Source organism: Polypterus senegalus, chromosome 3 (assembly GCF_016835505.1).
Source record: "Polypterus senegalus isolate Bchr_013 chromosome 3, ASM1683550v1, whole genome shotgun sequence".
NCBI lineage: Eukaryota > Metazoa > Chordata > Cladistia > Polypteriformes > Polypteridae > Polypterus > Polypterus senegalus.
The window spans coordinates 197,218,465-197,240,461 of NC_053156.1; the positions used below are offsets into that span (position 1 = coordinate 197,218,465).

Consider the following 21,997-nt stretch of genomic DNA (forward strand, 5'->3'; position numbering starts at 1 on the left):
CAGATATTCACTATGACTATTGCGCAAACACTAATACTTTATTAAAACTAGGTGAAACATTAACATATAAGACGACTCGCCCACTTGCACAAGCTTCGCTTCTATATGCGCGTGTCCGTAACTTGAAAACCAAGTGGCGGCCCATGATATTCTCATTACGGCAGAACGTTATAATACTGCATATAGCTTACTGCTCCGACTCTAGCGACCTTAGTAAATACTAATTTACTAATTAACAAGAAACACAATGTTTTTCGGCCACATTGCCGTCAGCTGTGTCGTTATTTTCTCTTTCTATTTTATATTCACTATATATTGGCGTGGCGGCCCTCTGCAGGTGCACAGTTTGCACATGCCGATGGCCGCCCCTGATTGGAATACTAGTGACATGAATACTCGGGACCCCCAAAGTACACAATGCGAAGCATTCTAGAATATAAATATATGTCTGCGTTAGTTGCTTACACTGCATTTTTGCTCATTTTATCAGTCAGTGGCATTAAAACGTAAGCACTAGGGAGCACATTATTCTAATTTGCAATTCTTAATGACTTAATTCAATAATGCATACACATTTTCTCTGTTTCTTTGTTATTACGGTTTAGCTGAGGGCTATAAAAATGACAAATCAGGTAATCAAGTTTAATGAATAAATCGCTCCACGAAAAATCCAAAGTAAAGTATACTCATTGCTCTCCCTATGACAGTGAACTTAAAGAGGAGCTTTCATGCCCGATTTGCGCGAGCATGAGACATTTACCCATGCGGCGACGGTAACGCGCACGTACGGTGACGCTGAACGTGCTAATTCACGACAAGTTGTGCCTTTTCCGGGACTGACGGAAAAGCCGGATTGTGTAAACAAAAACACAAGAACCAGGGATTTAAAGAGAAACGTCTGTTCTGGAGGAGACTCGTGGAAAATAGTTTTGGTGAGTAAACAGCAGTTTTCTACTTAGTTGTTAAGGGTTAGTTTGGGTATTTCAAGGTATCTGTTTCGTTCTGAAATGCCCGCACGCGTGTATGCATACCTGGGCTGAGAAGGTGCGCATTTTATAGCTACTCAGAACGTGTGAGATTTGGTTTTGTGTGTATTTTGGAGAACATTAAACAATAACAGCTGGCTTTTTATATGCACGTAGTCATCCACACTGGGGAATGTACAGACAGCATAGGCGTGTCACCTCATGGACTTATACCACGCGTACCAGGCGATGGTGTTTATGTCCTTGACGCACGAGATGGAGCCAGAGGCGGTGTCTCATTAGAGGTATAGAGGAGATGTTACTATTAGATGGTGCTTTTTATATTTAGTTCATATGCTTTTTGTGCGATCATCCAAGTACGAGTACAGTACTAGTGTTGGGTTGTTACTTACAGATCACTTAAGTACTTTTTTCTGGATAATCATACGATCAAGAAGAACAATAACGGCTGCACGAAAGCTGTTGCACACACCTTACGTGTGTCTCGGAGTCAGCCTGGCTCTGTTTCTCTATCGCTGTGTCGCACGCGCACACACACACTCCAGGGGTGGTGGTACTATACACTGAAAATGATCAGGATTTGCGAGAGCGTCCTTCATGTAGGCCTTGATTGTTGCTATGGTTACGAGAAGAATTTTCGCAGTTGTGGGCAAAGAGCGTGTAAAGCACACCAGCTCACCTTTTTAAAATAAATGGAAGAACACAGTGATTTTTTTTAATGATCAAAAAGATACTTAGATGAATGCATCATTATTTTACATGAAAAAAACAAGTTTTACCATCAGTTAAATCCATTTTGTGATAACCTTACACCTCAAAAAGTCCAAGATTCCAGTTTTGTCAGCAAATATTTTTTTTGAGTGGAAGCTGGTCCATTAATTAAAATGACAGCTTTCTTTCTATACTTTATTTTTGTCATTTTAAGTTTCACTGTTCACCTTCCATAAAATGATGTGTTACTTATCCGCTGGTAGAGGTAAATTTCCTATATTGCTTAATTTGTGCTAGTATACACTTGCAAGAGAGAAAAGATTGCCATAGATAAAAATTTCAGGTTAAGCTTAAAAGGAAAAAATATTGCTTTGATCACACTTTTACAGTATAATTTCCTGATATGTTGTATTTGTGTTATACTCATTGCCACTTAAAAAGCCCAGCATAGACCTACAATGATTATAAAATATAGTGTGAATTGAAGTTGCCCCTCAGAATTCTCTTTCATCATGACATTGCCACACAGAGTACATGTGACAGTGAAAACACTGCAAGAATTCCACATCAAACTGTTACCCTATCCTCCTTATTCTCTGGATTTGGCACCTTCTGACTTCTTTCCCTTTCCTGAGATGAAGAAACACCTGATTGGTCGTCATTTTCTCACAGATGATACCTTCATTAATAATGTGGTGCAGTGGTGTGACTTGCAGGAAGTTTAATTTTTTCCCGAAGGCATATGGAGGTTATAACACCACTGGCAAAGTGTCTTAACTGTCAGGGAGATGGAGACTACATTGAAAAATCCTTAAGCGGCTTTGTGCTATAGCACTTCCTTCCCAGGTAGGCTTACTTCCCAATCAGACATCCTTAGAAATGCACACATACATATGTAAAATGAAAATTGACCTCAACCAGAAAGAATGAGACCCAGATTTATCCATGGTCTTGGAGTCTTTGTGACCTAATGGAAATTTTTCATTTTGAAATTATATATTGTTGTAAAAAATATTTGTCTTCTTACTAATATCCTCTGTTTTTGTATATTTTACTCCATGAATAGCTTCAAATGTTTGAATAAAAGCCAATATTAGAGGAAACAAACTTGAATGAATTGAATTCATTGTGAACACACAATACAGTTTTAAAATTGTTAACTTCATTTGAGGAACAGCATTATCCAACAACGCTGTCATGCAGGTGAAAAAGTCCTTACTGCAGTTTTTTTTAATTCTTGGTTTCGGCGCCTTTAGCAAAAATAAACACAACTAAATACTGCATTGCTTCCTGTAATTTGATATCAGTTAGCATTGCAGTTGGGGAATTTTAGGCCATTCTCATTCATAGAATTGGTTTAATTCAGGCACACTGTGAAGTTTCTGAGCGTGAACTGCTTATTTCAGGTCCCGCCACAGCATTTCATCAATACTAATTTCAGGACTTTGACTTGGTGTTTTGTTGCGGGAAAATGGTTCAAGGGATTAGAACATAAGTAGGCAAAGAATCAGAGAGAAGAGGTTCAATACTTCTATTTTATTTACTTAATCAACTTTAATAATCAAACACATATAATGCAGACATACAAAACAAAACAAAACAATACTTACAGACATATAAAAAGACATAGAGCCATCATCCCAGACCAGTAGACTGAGGGGGCCCGCTTGTCAGTCTTGTCAAAGGACCAACCCATTTTGCCTTTCATTTACCGGGTGGTGCGCGCTGTCCCCACGGTTGAGCCTCCAAAGAAACTGAGGGCGAAACCTTCCCTTATATACAGTACTAATTGAGCGTCCTTGCCCAAAGCGGCTTACGTGCAAGCAGTGTATACAGAAGTGATTAGTTTCAGCACACACACCTTTCCACGGGACGCGGTGTTGTTTTGCACTTGGTCCTGATGATGACGACACCTGGTACCAAACGGCACACAAAAATAAGAATTGCGTAGTGAAGCCCCTTGAAGTGAAAAACAAGTCAGCATGCCCCTTTATCCTGACGGAGACGGCGTCTGGTACCAAAAGGCACACAAAAATAGTGAAGCCCCTCAAAGTGAAAAACAAGTCAGCATAACCCTCTGGCCATATTCCCAGTACTTTTCCTTCTTGAAGCTGGTTTTTGCGCTGAGCGACCAACGCCCATCTGCTCTCTTGATCCCCCCCTCTCTTTAGAAAAATCCTTCCATTACATTCTCGCTCAGCAGCAAACCCAGCGCTCTTGCCCTTCTTGTTCTGATTGCAATTTTTCGTAAAGCACAAAATACATAACAGTTAAATATAGTCATTAAAGCAATAATAATAAAACAATTGTCCATAATAAATGCTTTTTCTTAGCTTGGAGAAATATTTTTCCAGTGAAATTACAATTTTTCTTCAACCCAGGTACTTTTGCACGTAGAGGGTCACCTCCTGGGGAGCGTTACTAGCACTTCACCCAAGGAGTTTCTTCTGATTTGGTATTTCATCATCCACATTGTCATCAAGAAAAGAATAAAATCTTTAACTGAAGGTGTCCATGGTTCAAGAAATTGGATGCACACCTGTTTGACAGCAACTCTAGCAATAACTAATTAGGAAACTAGTAATAAGCAACAACGTACTATTAAGAGAGTAATTTCTGCTTCACTAACATGAACCCCCATGATACCCAGGTTCAAATAAAGCTAATACTAATTAATATTATTGGTGATGATACAGATGGCATAAATATTTATCTTAAATAACTCAAAAGTTCTCAGTTTTAGGTTGCCACCGCTGTGCACAATGGTAATCGGAGATAGAGTCCTTACACACCTCACCATGCTCACATCTTAACACACTCATTCATAAAATTGCCCAAATATACACCCAGCTGTGGTCTCAACCTTGAGCCACCTTTATCACATTAATTCAGCCATCTTGTGGACAGTAGGTGTCAATCCTCCCTTCGGAAGATGTCAGCACTACTTCCAAAATGCAAATCACTGGGTCATTTTGAGGTCACATTCATTTCAATTTCAATTGCAAGGGTTATACCCAAGCTTCTTATTAAGGATTCATATCTTCAGAGATCTTCAAACTTCATTTGGGCTTTTAATTCACAGACCTCACACTCACCACTGTATGTATAAGACACTCCATCTCCTATGAGCCAAATTATTACTTCATTTCACTGATTTCCATAACATATATACTCATCAAGCCATGATGTTAATCATTTGACCTGTATCACCATCAACATGCTAGCCTAAACTGTTTTATCCTCTTCTAAAAGCTATAGATGTCCTGACCTATAGTATGTGTCCCTTATCCCCAAAATACTAGTCATATGTGTCATCCCATATGCTTACTATTATTCTTTTCAATTAATTAAATGTACCTAAATGTAAAGCTCTACATTATTTGCTATAACACTACAATCAATAACCTAGAATATCTAAACTGGACTGACCCTGACTAGTAATAGTGCATTGTCCCTTCAATGACAATCACTTAACAATCTCTAATAGATCCCTTATGTTAGATTAGATTCAATTCTGATTAACTTTACAAATAACCAAATCATTGGTCCTTAAAGGTGACTTATTATCTCATACAAAATATCAGAAGGCATATCAAAACATTTATCTAAAAATAACCACTATGAATTAATACAAACATTCATTAAATACATATTATTTAGGAATCCCTATATTCTGCTTTGTCTACAAATAATTAGCTTTCCCTTCTATATCTTTCACAGTTCAAATACTTTTAACCCAAAAGATGTTGCCATTTGTCAAACAAGTGGACAGTCAAAGCAGGCTCCAGCAAGAACATTGAGCCCTGCAGAGTAAAAGTGTGACAGATTTTCTTCTCTAATAAGGACCAAAGCAGGTGTTGGGGTCCAACATCCCAAGCAAAAAGGACCCAAGTAGGCAGATGTCATCTATGATTCGGAATCCACGATGATCTTTTGGGCTCAAACATCACCAGCATAGTTGAGCTCTTGGCAGCAGGTATCCATGATGTCTGGAACTGGAATCGAAGTGTGTTGTCCAGTAGTCAGCTGATCGATGGCCTGATTCATGACTTGATTCCCTCTTTGGTATGGCTGGGTTCTCCTTGGAGTCAGATAATTAGTTTATCTGCAGACCTTTATCACAGCCCAATCTCTGGTTCAACTTCAAATGCTGTCATCTACGATGCACTAGGAAAAACAGCTTTCACCTGCAGATGTAAAGACTTAAAACGCTCATTTAAATAGTCAGCATATTAATTCTTCATCGGTAGCTACTTATGGATCCAAAAAACAATATGTCATAAGATGTCAGATCTGTTTCGTTGGGGGTACCCTATTAAAAATATTGCTAGCAGTGAAACAAACGGTCAGTTCAATCCAGTCTGTGCTTGTCTAAGTCAATTTGTCTTTAAACAGTCAGAGTAAAAATTTAGATTGATAAGCACAAAGTTCAAGTCCTCCTTTATAGCTGTTTCCAGTTTGGCTGCGGTTGCAATTTCCACTCAATTAAAAACATGTCCCAAGTCATTATTAAAATAAAGTCAATCAATGTATTACAAAAGGAAAAGTACTCAATAATAAATCATTACAAAAATTGGTCCCAATAATATTGACATAATATTCAAATTATCTGCATTTGTTCCAAGATTTAAACTGGTTTCAAAATGTAAAATTTAAACAAAATTAAACATAACATATCAAGCAGAGTCAAGAAAGAAATCCACAATCTAGACGGGTAAATTCTTAATCTTTTCCTTGGTGACATTAAATAACAAAAAAGTTAGGCTCCACATTTCTTCCCCCATGTATCTAATCACAAACCATTGTTCAGTTATGCAAAGTCCTAAAACATTTTTCTTTTTACACAAGGTGTTCATTTTAAAGTTTCTATACATGTATAAAAGTGAGCCTTCCATTAGTTTTGTTGTGATACCAGTATTCCACTGTATTTCACACAAACATGTCAATATTACACACAAAGGAAATGAGGAAAGAAATCAATATATCAAAATGCCCTATAATGCAAAATGTGTCTTTATTTACTATAAAGCCCTCTAAGAAATTTGCACATTTCTACCCATATTTAGAATGAAGAACCCACTTGTTTATCAGGTAAACTAAGAAAATACTTCAAATCTACTTCAATTATATACACTGATTTTCTTTTCCCCATAACCTTCTGTCAAAGACAGTTGATCTTGCACATTCTTTCATTGTTATCTTCCAGATGTTTTATTACACGTCTTTCAGAATGTTGACTCCAAAGAGTACAGTCTGTTTTCCTCTTAGTTAACCCTCCTTATTCCCTTTCTTTCACTTACAGTTTGGCATTGGCTGTTTTTATACTGCCACATGCCATTCTTCATACCATTGTCGATTTGACCATCACCAAACAAATGCACACCATATTGTCACTTACACTTACCTTCATTACCACATACAAGTAACCCTCACATTATAGCAGCTTTCCTTGTGCTCTGCCTCCAATATACAGTAAATTTTGTTTTCTAAGCAGCACTAATCAACATAGGCTTTGAAAGGAGTATTACCAATAACCTGCTTCATTTTGCTAAAAGAATGTCTCCTTCAATCGGAATTTACTCATTTTAATTAAAATCCTCCCTTTTATCAGAGTCTGGCCAGTACTCAAATAAAAGGGGTGCTCATATAATATGCTTAATCTGGAGACCTTTTTACACCACCTGTTCAAATCTTTTTTTAATTTAGAATTAAGAGCTCTTTTAATTTCAACATTTACATTCACAATAATATCAATTATTTAATTCTTGCAAACAACACACATATTTTTACACATTCTTTTAAGCACACTGAAACCTATTTAACATATACACACATAGGGATCCCTCTAATACACTATATAACATACACAAAATCACCCAAACCATTGTTTTAATACATTCAACTTTACCTCAGTTTTGTCACTTATCACTTATTATTTATTAAAAGTGAATGCATTTTCATTTTATCAAATGTTACTCATACTCACATTTATTTTAACCCATATTTACTCAGAGCTCTGGACGTTTATATGCACACGGCAGCTTCAGCAAATCATAGTTGAACTACATTACCCAGAAGTCTCCATGTTTTTGCTTTCTTACTCCCAAACACACGACGCACCCACAGAACAAACAACAGGCACGCTCACACATTTTAGCACAAACATATTTACACACACACAGAGAACAATTAATGCTCAGGCATACACATAGTATACAGGCACACACATTGAATAAGTTCAGCACAGACATATATACACAGACATTAGCGAGCGCCAGGTACCTTTGAAGTTAAATACAGTGCACTTTTTCTTTTTCGCGCATTATATTCTTCTCAACGCTTGTTATTCTTTTTGGTGCTATCCTACATTTTTCTGAAGGCTGCTTTACTTATCAGACTATAATATAAAACAGCCTCTCATGACATTAACGGATGTTAACTCTAACACGATTCTACTCAGCTCAAACGGCGCTGGTTTCTAGATCAAGGAGACTCCATTGGTGAAATGACTCGGCGACAACGAGGAATTGCTTCCGTGGCGATCCATTCCTCGCCAATTAGGGCAAATCCAACTATCAAGAAATCACGCGTTCGATACTACAGCAAGACGGCACTCTCCAAAAAGACTAAACTGTCATTGAGAATATTAACTCAAAACAAACAACATGTAAGCTTCAACATAAATCACAAATAAACTCGAATCATGGCATAAGTGCTAACTACTGCGCCACCACACACTTTAACACTGAGCGATCGTTGCTTAATCTATATGGCATTCTCTTTATACATTGCTACGTGTACTGCTAGCTGCTCGCAAATTTTTAGCCAGGTATTTATCTTGGCTATGCATAAGGCTGCCTCATCCATCATCCCTTCGGCCCGCTGTACCCGCGGCAATAATACAGCTACCTTGGATTCGGCCATCGAGGCTCGCCCTAACGCATCCGTCAAGTCCATTTGCATTTTCTTAACCTCCCTTTTTCGTCTACCAAGCTGTCCAGACATCTAACTGCCGTTAGTAAAACCCACCCCGCCTGCAAGCCCGTTATGGGTTCTTTTGCAGACACTTGACATTTCTTAAGCGCAGCTCGTACATTCACTGGTGTTGGGGGGCCTAAACTTTGCCAATATTGTGCTAATCCCCCCCCATGTCTCAATTCTCTAGCGCAGTATTCCCATACTGTTTCCTCCCTGCCGGGAAGAGGTAAAGGAGCCGTGCCAGGGTTTTTATCCTTTTTTTTTTAGATATCTCTGATTTCTTTTTGCTTCACTCAATAGTTCAATATTTTGCCAGATTCCCCAAAATCCTGTTCGTGACGCCAAAATGTTTTGTTGCGGGAAAATGGTTCAAGGGATTAGAACATAAGTAGGCAAAGAATCAGAGAGAAGAGGTTCAATACTTCTATTTTATTTACTTAATCAACTTTAATAATCAAACACATATAATGCAGACATACAAAACAAAACAATACTTACAGACATATAAAAAGACATAGAACCATCATCCCAGACCAGTAGACTGAGGGGGCCCGCTTGTCAGTCTTGTCAAAGGACCAACCCATTTTGCCTTTCATTTACCGGGTGGTGCGCGCTGTCCCCATGGTTGAGCGTCCAAAGAAACTGAGGGTGAAACCTTCCCTTATATACTAATTGAGCGTCCTTGCCCAAAGCGGCTTACGTGCAAGCAGTGTATACAGAAGTGATTAGTTTCAGCACACACACCTTCCACGGACGCGTGTTGTTTTGTACTTGGTCCTGATGATGACGACACCTGGTACCAAACGGCACACAAAAATAAGAATTGCGTAGTGAAGCCCCTTGAAGTGAAAAACAAGTCAGCATGCCCCTTTATCCTGACGGAGACGGCGTCTGGTACCAAAAGGCACACAAAAATAGTGAAGCCCCTCGAAGTGAAAAACAAGTCAGCATAACCCTCTGGCCATATTCCCAGTACTTTTCCTTCTTGAAGCTGGTTTTTGCGCTGAGCGACCAACGCCCATCTGCTCTCTTGATCCCCCCCCCTCTCTTTAGAAAAATCCTTCCATTACACTTGGTCACTCCAAAACTTTTGTTTTTTCTTTCTTGGCCATCCAGTTTGGATTTTTACTTATGTTTTGGGTCACTGTTCTGTTAAATAACCCAGTTATGCCTCAGGTCATGGACAAATGACCAGACATTCTCTTTAAGAATATTCTGTTAATGTGCAGAATTCTTCAATAATAACAAGTCCTCCAGTTCCCAATGCAGAAATGCATCCCCAAACCATCACAGTAAAAACCCTATGTTTTATTGTGGGTATGACGGACCTTGCTGTGTAGTACTGTATTATCCTGATGCCATACAAAATGAGACCAAAGTGTCATCCAAAGAGTTCTACTTTTGTCTCTCTTTTCCATAGAACACTATTCCAGAAGGCGTGGGAAATCATCCATTTGTTTCTTTGCAAAATTGAGATGAGCAGTGATGTTATTTTTGGATAGCAGAGGTTTGCTATTCTCCTATGAATCCCATTTTTGCTCTGTCTCTTTCATGTTTTGGAGTCCTAGTCTGTATCTAAAGCTAGTGATGCCTGCTTTTGTTTGAATATTCTACTGGTTACCTCTGTGTTTCTTTAATGAGTTGTCACTGTGGATTTGGGGTGTTTGGCAGGCTAACCTTTCCAGAAAAGATTCACCATTGTTCCAAATGTTTGGAATTTGGAGATGATGGATGTCACTGTGGTGGAGTCGAGTCACAGAGCCTTAGAAATTCTGATTCTGTAACCTTTTCCTGAATTATAACCTCTTTTTTCCACATCTATTATGGAATGTCCTTTGATTGGCGTTTTGTTCTTCTAGAAATCTTGTGGTGACTATTTCATTGATTCATTCATTTTTGGTATGTTCAGTTAGTTGAGTCTAATTATCAATTAACTTTGGTCAACTGTTTGAATGAGTAACTTTGTGGCAATTTCTTTTTCACATGGGCAATGTAGGTGTTGGATAAGTATTTCTTAAATAATATTCAGAAGCAATTTAGAAATTGTGTTACATATTTTCTCTTGTTCCCTTTCATGATACATTTTGTCTATAGATCTGAAGCAATTCATTGTGACAAATTTAAAAAAAAAAAAAAAAGGGATATTCAGAAGAGGACAAATACTTTTTCACAGCACTTTACATACAGTACATTTAACTCCAAATTCCAATATTCCAACATTCCTATGTTATATTTTAAAATGTGGCATTTTAACTTATTTTAAAATTAGTTATTTTTCAAGTAAATTGTAACAGTTTCATTTTGATGTAATTTCTGTCATTTCTGGTGACAAATATGTTCCAAGGCAGACTTTTGTATTAATAAATCAGCTTTAGTCATACTTAAATATACAGTGATAATGGCACATGTGAAAGTTGTTTGTGTTGTACTTTCAATGAGTGTTAAGCTTGTTATCATGAGAAAACATTTTAAAAATTTGTGTGAATGTATAGACTTCTGTTCTTCCATGTTTTACTCAAATCTCTTGTTTGCACATCTTTGTTTTGAGTAGTATCACTTTCTATATGAGTTAAGGAACAACATGAGAACTCTGTTGTAAAAATCAAGAAGGTACCTCTGCCCATTTGTCATCTGCAATGAAATATAGATTTGACAATAGGCATCTTTGTACTTGAGCAGAAAGGACTTGCACTCAACAAAATGAAATTGCTATAAGCATACCACATACCCGTGCTGAACTCCATCACATAAATAATGGGAGTGCAGTTTGTTGCAAGATGGCAAGTAGATACTAAGTGGGATTCAGTGGATATATTGAAATGGTAAGAAAGCCAAAATTGTGCTGTTATATATGGTATATGATGGTATATAGTCATTTTGTCACTTAATATTGCATTCTAAAATGAAGCGTAATTTTTATATTTTAACAAGCCTCCTCTTGCATTTTATAATAGAGCTAATGGGTACCAGGTTTCCAATGTGAAAAAGCATGCTATTTTAAAAAGGGAAAAAGTGAAAAACAAAATATGTTCGTGAGATTTGATGTTTTAAAAGTAGACTGGCTGTGCACCTCTTTTCTGTACTGGTTGCTCGTTTTCCACCTTGGCATCCTCCCAATCACTTTGGAAAGTCATCCCCAAGTGCTGTTATTTACATTAAAAAGTTGATGCCCAAATGTGAAGTGGTGTCTTTTTTCTGTATGCAACTAGACAACAATAACTAAAAAAAGTCACAACGTTACTCACTGTCATTCTATTATTTCATTAATTCACATTGATATTGCCTGCTGCCGCTCAGTATTAAGATGCATGCTTGTGCTTTGATGGCTAAGCATGAGAGACTGAGTATGTACATTATGTATCGTGCAATCAAGTCACAAGCATTAAAAAGTCATTATAAACAGAAATTTTGTTTTAATCGGGATAAAGTTTTGTAAGTTTAGTACAAATGTTTTACAATAAGAGAGTGGAAGGTCAGAACTGTCATTACTGACTCACAGAGCCAGGATCTCCATGGTGTCTTTTTGTACAAAAATAAACTCTTATGTGTGCTCTTCATTACCAGGCTGCCATTTGACTTGAAACTTGCATGTTGGTCTATTTAAAATAACAATAAAGAATGTAATAGTCAAGAAGTGTATTGGGGATAAAAACAATTATTCAAAATTTGTGTGCCCATCTGTTTGTTTAATAAGCCATTGCCAACAATATAATGTTGAAGAAACTGAATTGCAGAAACAAAAATAGAATAATAATCAGAATGTAGCTTGATGATGTGGGAGAGTTGTATTATATATAACTGCGATCAGACAGGCAGTTTTGATGATCTACGGTAAAATGTATTATTTCCAGTTTACTTTCTGTGGTAAAATTTATTATTTCCAGTTTACTTTACTGTTGTCACAAACATGCCTCAGAAACATGGAAGTAACATTTTTCTAAATCGAAGCCTTTAATACTTCAAAGTGGATGTATTTGGAATTGTTTAACACTGGGCCATTGGTACCCATTAGCGTCATTATGTAATGCAAGAGCTGGCTAGTTACTTTTTAAATTCATAAAATATGCTTCATCTTAAAATGCAATTTTATTTGTTAAATTGATATATGCCTTCACTTTGAAGAAATAACTTTGACTGGAAAAATACCAGTCTTATCCTTTTAATAGTTCAGGAATTAGCCATCACCTCGGCCCTACTCTAGTTTTAATTGCTACAATTTGACTATGCAGTAATGTACTATGCTGTTTTTAATTACAATAAACAGTTAAATGCAATCTGTACTATTTACTATTTCCTTCTCATTTGGGTCTCAGCGGATTTATATCTGGGGCCCCATGTATAAACGGTGCGTACGCACAAAAATGTTACATATGAACGCTTCCACGCTGAGATCGTGATGTATAAAATCTAAACTTGGCGTAAAGCCACGCACATTTCCATGGTAGCTCATACCCCATTGTACGCAAGTTCTGCGCTCGGTTTTGCAGACTGGCGGCACCCAGCGTCGGAGCAATGCTACTGTTCTAGTGTGGTTTCCTTTTCTTTTTTAGATCCACATCCCTAATATGGCTTTATAAATACACTGAAATTAACTTCATATTGTTTATTAGTTTAATGCATCTGATTGTAATTAACCTGTAATAATATAATGGTCCAAAGAATGTTCAGACTATTCTAAATACAACAGCTGCTTTAGCGTTGTTACTCTTACTGCACCTTCTTCTTCTTTCAGCTGCTTCCATTAGGGGTTGTCACAGTGGATCATCTTTTTCTATATTACTCTCACTGCACCACTCATAGTATTTATCACTGTATCTGAGTGGGGAATCACAGATCTACAGCAGCTGATCGGAAAGAGAATTATCAGTATACAGCATCAAACACACGCTGCCTCAGCCATGCTGTCTATTGATCTGCTCTCACACAGCAAACACTTTAGAGCCTTTCCTCTCGGTTCAGAAACAGTTTCATCCCAAGAACTATAAACACACTTAATCAGTCCGTCAAGTACTCCTTGTAGAACGCTTTGTTCTTATAAGTACAATTACCTCACTGTAAACTTGTGATACAGTTATAATATTGCAGAACCTGAGCAATTTTAAAAACTGTGTATTTACATATGATGGCAATGTCATTTTTAAGATAAAATGTAGCAAAATAAAACTTTAACTTAATTTAAATAATCTATATTGTTAATAAATAAACACGTGAGGACACTGTTCACGGATTGTTCCTTCCTCGCACTGTATTCTTGCTGGGACTGGCGCAACATTGGATGGATAGAATAATTTGATATGTACTACGAAGATATTTCAGTGTTCCTTAAAAGTTTTGAAGAATCGGCGTTCTAAGCTTACAGATGGCTTAACGTCTATTACAGAGCTGATTGTGGCAGTTGGGTATTTGGAGAAAGAAAAGTAAGGACATGAATTGGGGGTTAGTACGTTTGAAAGAGACAGTACTGCTGCAGTAAATTATTTCATCGACGGTAGCACATGGCGCTGCAAGCATCTTGAGTGAGACATGAACAATCACTGTGCCACCGTGTTCCCATGTTTAATAACATGCTTTAACTCCTATCATCATGAAAATGATATCAAGTACAGTATACATCTCAGTATTTTAATTATTCAGAGAGCTGTAATATCACAAATGTAATGGATTCTGTGTCCTGTCGGAGGAAGAGAAAGCTGGTTTAAGAAGCACATAGTGATTCACACACATAGAGCACATAGAAGATCAAATACAAAACAAAGCATTTAACGTACTACTTTAGTTACGATGGGATTTGAGAAACTAGTAAATTTAAACGATTTTAAGATGAAGTTTATGATGTTCTACTTTAATGACAAAATAAACTACTTGAATAAAGTGGAAATTTCGAGATTAAAGTTGACATTTCATGCATTTTTTTCCCCCACTGTGTGCCTATTTTTTTTTTCTCTGTACCCTAATAAGCTTTCATATGACACTCAGACGGTGGGCTACCACTCGCCTTTTAATGGCGACTTTGATATCTGACAACTTCTTTTTTAAATTTTGGGCACTGTACGACTTTGTGAACTTGAGCTTTCGAGTTTCTCCGACATTCTATGTCACTCGATCAACTTCCTTTTGTTGTTTATACCACTGTTTAAATCAACAAATAGTACGTTTTTCCTTGCCTCCACTTGGTATTCGCTGAAATTCTTCTATTTCCCTGTGTGCTTTTGCCATTGCCTTTTCACAAAACGCTGAGCTTAAGGGCTATTTATATTGATTTGCATATTCAAAGAGGCATAATTCTGGGTGGAGACGAGGCGGGACAGCAGGTGCGTTATTTTTCACGCTGACTGGGATTTATGTAGCGGAAGAACGTGGAAGTTGATTTATGCATCTGGATTTTTTTTTGTGCATAAGTACATTTCTGCTTTTTTCCGTACGCCATGTTAGAGTGTGAATTCTACTCACGGCGTTATGCATGAAGCCCCTGGTCAGGATAAAACAAAACAAAACTCCTTTCTGATTTTAAGCATATTTGTAGTTTCTAGTTAGATATACAGTGGTACCTTGGTATATGTCTGCTTTGGAATAAGTCCAACTTGGTATACGTCCTGTTTGGACATGAAAAATTTTGCTTGGTATACGACCTTTGTTTGGAATACGACTCACGTGCTAACCTTGTTTACCTCTCTCGAGACAAAGCCACGACTGCCCACGAGCGTTAGTGCGCCAGTTGCTAGCATTCAGTGAGCAACCCTCGCTATAACTCTCTCTGTGAACTTTCACGTGTGTGATATAGCGCGTCCACAGCTCCTGTCAAAGTCCAGCTTTAAAATAATCACCTCGCTCGCAGCTTGGTGAGGGGGCGTGGTGGTTATGTGGCTGAAGGTTGTCAGGGCGATTAGCGATGTGGGCGTTTCTCACCAAAGTGCACTTGTGAGGGACCGTCCGCATTCATGATTGTTCCTGGGGCTGTTTATCTTGATAAACAGAAGCGCGAGTTGGCTTGAAGGGGAGTAAAAAGAGAGAACGGACGGGAGGGTGAGTGAGTGAGCGAGAGCGAGCGAGCGAGCGAAGTACTGTTGCTGAAGTAGGCAGAGTTAACGTCGGCTGCAAGTAGGGCGACTCCCCTGTTGGGAAGCAGGGGGGATGCCAGGTAAAAAGGCACCGGGCTTCTTCTTGTGTTTTTTTTTTTTATTTTATTTTTAAAGAATGCTTCCTGCTCTATTAACTTCGTTGTTTTTAAGAAAACTTTTTTCTATTGTTTTTAACCTCCACGTTTCACTTCTGATTTTATGTATTATTTATTGGAACTTTGGAGACTGCACTTTAATTTGAACACCTTGTTTTGTTAATTGTTTTAATAAAAGCACTTTGCACTTTTTCACCATCCCCTTGCTTTACCGATGAAGTTAGCAGTGAGGCACATTACCGACGGTGTAGGGTTCAAGGGCTCCCCGGCAGCAGATGGGAGTATACAACAAACCTGCATCGTCACAACGTGATTTTGTGTTTTTTTCATGTAAATTTGAATTGATTGTTGAAAAGTATGAAGGTGGCATGCGTATCCGGGACATGGCTGTTGCATACCGTTTGCCGAGAACAACGGTATCTACGATTGTGAAAAACAAAGATGTTATTAAAAAGTAAAGTGAGGTAAATTTTTCATTTATTTTATCTAATTGCTTTTGTATTTATGTATTTTAGTATTAAGCAGTGTTTAAATTATTTTATACAACCCCATCAATGTATAATATGCCAATAGCAATAGGATTTTTTTTTTCATGGGAACAGATTAATCATTTTCCCTTTATTTCTTATTGGAAAAATTTGTTTGGTATACGTCCTGTTTGGTATAAGTCAAAAGGGTCTGGAATGAATTAAGGACGTATACCAAGGTTCCACTGTATTAATGAAGGACACGAAAAAAAAGCACACACACATATTTCAGTGTGGTATTAATTGTCCAGGGATGCACACAGCATGGTGGCATTTTCTTGCATAATGTTTAGCAGAACTTTACTTTGCACATTTAGATCCTTGCTGTAATCTTACATTTGACATTTTGGAATTGTATGTATTGGTCATAATTATTTGAAATATGAATATTGTGCAGAAATTGCAGAAATCAGATGTTGATCCTGGTGCATTATATTCATGAATCAGTTTTTTTTATTATTATATTCTAGTGTTATAAGTGAAATTTAAAACTAATAAAACATCAGAGCATTTATCTCAATTTTCAGAACTCTTTTGTTGTGCTGCGGCAACAACTTTATTAAATGTTCACAACTTAATTTTTCTTCCCTCATTCAGATGCATCAAGAGCTGATTGTCTGCTGCCATGAGTAACACCCACCCTCTCCGTCCCTACACGTCTGTGTCCGATATTGACCATGTACATATCCTTTCAGAGGATATAGGAGCCCTAATTCAAGGAGAGGAGTACAGTGATGTCACCTTTATTGTGGAGAAGAAACGATTCCCTGTGCACAAGGTTATCCTTGCTGCTCGATGCCATTACTTCAGGTTAGAGATGAAGTATATTGTTGTGATGATATTGGTAAACAGTGTCAGCCTTTTCAGAAATCAGTAATTGCTGAAATATGTTTAAAATAACAGTTTGTTTAAAGCATGAAATGATATTTTGTTTAAACTAAAAGAGGTAATTATAAAGAGTTTGTTTAAATGCTTAATGAGGCAGTTAACAAGGTGGTCATCTAAGCATTAAGTTATGAAGTTATGTAAGAGAGAAGAGATCAAACACTTAAAGGAATGGCTTAAATCTTAAGTGATGTATAGCTGGGCCCAGGTCACGAGACTGTAAGCAGTGGGATGCATAATGTTAAGATGAGTCGCTTCAGCAGTTTAATGAAGGGTCTTTGGAGTTTCAGAGGGAGAGAAGGACTAGAGGTAGAACACACCAGTGAGATGACCCTGTGCTCAGAGTCAGAAACTTTGAGTGATGTTCACTCGGCTTCACTTTATGGAATCTTCTTCTCAGAAGTTAAGAAATCTTGGGCAGTTGGCATAGTTCAAATTCATATTGAGGAGTCTGTTAAATTCTAAAGTAAAATCAACAAATACAATCCTGGAATAATTGCCTAGAGTAATCAATTACCTGAATACTGCAAAATATAGTGAATTTAATTGTTAACTCATATTCATTTGGTCCATAGGGTATTTATATGAAACTGTTCAGGTTTCATTTGAGTGAATTTTTGCAAACCCAAGGCAAACACTCATGTCCTTATTAGTGAAAAATTGTTTCCACTTGATTACTCTGCCATTAATCATATTTTTGCCCATTTTCATTCTAATGATGATTTGAACACAAATGCTAACCAAGGAAAACTGAGGCTTTTCCTTTATATACAGCCTTTCTATAGTTGTAACTACAGTAAGTTCAGAGTAAAAATATATAAGTAATCTTTAAAAGGACTATTAATATATTTTTTTTTTCATAGCACTTAAGTGTTTTTGAGTTTCTGTTGCTGTTCAAGTGTTTGAAATCCAGGAATTAATTGGTTTGCTTTCTTTCATGTTAACAGACTTTTTTGAGACAAATTATCTGCTCTGATCTATTCTTAGGTGATTGTACTTTAATCATCTGGAGCTTTTTTTTTTCCCTTTCTAGAGCTTTACTGTATGGTGGCATGAAGGAATCTCAGCCACTTGCTGAGATCCCACTGGATGACACTACTGCAGAAGCCTTTGCCATGCTGTTACAATACATATACACTGGTCGAGTCTCTCTAAGTAGTGTACGAGAAGAAGTATTGCTTGATTTCTTGAGTCTTGCACATCGTTATGGCTTCCAGCAACTGGAGGACTCCACCTCAGAGTACCTTCGTACTATCCTAAACACACACAATGTTTGCCTTATCTTTGATGTGGCCAGCCTTTACTCACTACTCAAGTTAAGTAACACCTGTTGTACATACATGGATCGCAATGCACCTGATGTACTTGCCAGTGAAGGATTTCTTTCTCTTTCTCAGGTATTCTAACTTTATATCTCAGATGTCTTTTGTGCTTTCAGAGTTTGAATTATTTGGAACATATAATCAAACTGATTATATTTGTGAACCAAAATGTATTTCATTTATCATTAATCTATTTTTCAATGTTTGCTTATTTCTGTTATTAGTCATTCACAAGTATTATTAGTTTTTCACATCCTGTTTTCATTTTTTTCTTAGTAAGATAATGTCTTATTTTGTGCCAATTCTAATATTTAATTAACTGGAAGTGGTAGTAACTGCTTCATAGTACTCTCCCTTATGTCCTTGGTGGGTCACCATGCTGTCAGTGTGGATTAGGTGTTTATGTTGTGATATGATTAGTAAAACTGAATTTCTAATACAAATGTCTTTTATTTTATGTTTGCACTGCATGACTCCTATTGTATCTTTAGTGTTTTATTAGTGGAATGTGCACAGTATAATATGGTTGTTCTGTCATCTCTGTAGCACTTTTACTGTTCCATTTTTTTCATTTGTCAAAGCAATTAAAACTTTGAGGATTAAACCTTGTTTAGTTAGAAATAGTGGTTGCTCATTAAAATAGTCAGTCAGTAAAATTTTTTCACAGTTTTCAGGTCTTCTTCTGTTTCTAGATCAGTTTTCCGCATCATTTCTTTTAGCTGGAGGCATGGTAATTCAGTGGTTAGAGCCAATGTCTTGTACCTTTTAATGTCACATTTTATTTGACTTTATTTTCTCTAATAATTTTAGCATTTGCATGTTAGAATTAAATTCTCCTTACTTTTCTCTTTTCCCAGGCTGCTTTGCTGACCATAGTTAAAAGAGATTCTTTTGCTGCCCCAGAGAAGGAAATCTTTCAGGCTTTATGTAGATGGTGCTGCCATAACACGCCTGAAGACCCCTCTGACATAATGGGGGCTGTTCGGTTACCTCTTATGAGTCTCACAGAACTGTTAAATGTAGTACGTCCTTCGGGTCTGCTGTCTCCTGACGCCCTGCTTGATGCCATAAAAACACGATCTGAAAGCAGAGATATGGACCTCAACTACAGAGGAATGATGAGTGAGTAAGAAGTTTTCTGACATACTTTTTTAACCCTTATTGCTAACTGGCTGTGATATGCATGCCTGATTTTAATCCTCAAAAAAGGACACTGATCTAGCAGTATTACTTAGGACTTCAGATGCAATGTGCTATTCACATTGCTGTGGTTTAGTAGTTCTCAAACTCAGTCCTGGGGACTCCATATGGCTTCAAGGTGTTTTGTTACATACAAGTTTGGGTTTTAATTTAACTCCTAGCCTAATAAGCACAACATTACTTAAAAAGTTTTCATTTTTGGGAATTCCAATTAAACAACAACCCAAATATGGTCAGAATCACAGACCATTGTACCATTTTTATATATGTAAATATATATCTCTCTCTATTGTAAAAAAAATCCTGCAAGGGAGACGAGACGTGATCTTCTCTGAAGACAATTTCACATCCCGTGAAAGACACTTTAACGTCATGCGAAGACAATTTGACGTCGCGAGAGACACTGTAAAATCACGCAAAACAAGGCAGTGAGACAACATTTAAAACAAGTTCACGGACATCTAACCAAGCAGTTGTTGGAATGCTTTTGGCAGACAGACATCATGTGCTCCCACCTCTGAAAACAGCGACAAGCAGAAAATGCAGCTTGCCAGCAAATGATCCGACCTCTTCTCCTTAGTGTGCGTTCAGACTCTTCCCCCCTCCCTTTCAGAACATGAGGGGCAGAGACGTGAAGTGGCAAAAGAACAGTTGCTGTACAGGCTTTTAATTGATAAATGGGAATTGCGACATAAAGAACATGCAACTCTGTAGCAGCAGCAGATGATGATCCGACAACATCTCCTTAGCGTGCATTCAGCCGCCCCTGCCCTCCACAACACGAGCAGCATTATACATCTTGCGAAAAAGATTTAACAATGCCTGGGGCCAGAAATAAAGGACAAGTATTGTTTTTAGAAAAGTTTTGAAGTAAAAGTGAAAACAATTCCCATGAAAATAACAATCACTTTAAATTGTATATCCGGTAACCAAACCCAGGGGTGGGCAAGTGAAGCAAGCAAAGGGGGAGCGGAGCCCCCTAGTGAATGTAATAAACACCTAAAATGCTATCATCATTGCAGTATTACCATTCAATTGAGCTATATTAGTATTTGGCTAAGCTGCTTACACTAGATTAGTAGGCAATACTTTTTATTAAATATAAAATATTGGTTAACATTTTAAGAATGTGATCATTTATTTATAAATACATTAATAAAAATAATTGTGAAGTGTTTAGATCTAGATTTTTTTTTTTCCCATTTGGAATATAATATGTCAAAAAAGCTAAGTGAAGTTAATCAGAACTTTATGATAATACATAGATTCTACATTTTTTGCATTATATGCAGTATTTTTACAGATCTTCTGTGTTTCAAGTCCACATCATTGCAAGTCTATGGAAATATAACAATTATACATAAAATATTTTTGCACAGTGAAGCAACTAATTGACTTTGGCAACTGGAACACTGTGTAGAAGTAAAAATACATGCATTTTTTTCATTTAAATGACTTTTAACCATTAATTGTTGTATATATTTTTTTGTGTTTAGATATACATTTAATTTACACCGTCCACCCCATTGTACTAATTAGTTTTTGCTAATTTTTAAGGTGTAATTGTTTCTTACCAGTCTTATACTGTGTGATGCACACAGAAATAATAAACACGGTACAAAACATTTTTATTTCTTTAGCACACAACTAGTGCCACGTTCTAGTTTAAAGTAATCTGAGCAAAGGTTATTTATGCAAACTGAAGCTTCTGGGTTAGTATACAGTAATTTAATCCATGCACAAATGTTCGGGCCAAACCCAAACTTCTCCAATGTAGTAAAAAGGTATTTCCATTCAATCATGTCGAATGCTTTTTCTGCATCCAATGATAGTATTATTTCTGGGGTGTTTGATTTAGTTGGTGAGTATATTACATTAAACAGGCGTCAAGATTTGAAGATAAGTGTCGGCCCCTAATAAATCCAGTTTGGTCTTGTGATATTACCGAGGGAGCACTTTCTCCATCCTTCTGGCTATGATTTTAGAGAGTATTTTAACGTTGTTATTCAGAAGTGAAATTGGTCTGTATGATGCACATTGTAATAAGTCCTTATTTTGTTTTGGAAAGACAGTGATTAATGCTTGGCGAAAGGTTTGTGGAAGAAATTGGTTATCTCTGGCTTCTGTAAATGTTGCTAATAGGAGGGAAGCTAGCTGAGCGGAAAATTTCTTGTAAAACTCTGCAGGGTAGCCATCAGGGCCTGCTGCTTTCCA

At 37.1% G+C, this 21,997-nt stretch overlaps 1 protein-coding gene across 1 annotated transcript in view; it reads left to right on the forward strand.

The window, feature by feature from the left end:
* The first annotated feature begins 685 nt into the window (after positions 1-685).
* Positions 686-21,997, forward strand: part of btbd9 (BTB (POZ) domain containing 9) — a 142,108-nt gene continuing 120,796 nt past the window's right edge. The window contains exons 1-4 of the mRNA XM_039748354.1: positions 686-932; positions 16,974-17,186; positions 18,295-18,658; positions 19,441-19,705. Of these exons, the coding sequence (XP_039604288.1) occupies positions 17,002-17,186; positions 18,295-18,658; positions 19,441-19,705 (814 nt within the window). The 5' untranslated portion in view covers positions 686-932; positions 16,974-17,001. The remainder of the gene's footprint in view (positions 933-16,973; positions 17,187-18,294; positions 18,659-19,440; positions 19,706-21,997) is intronic.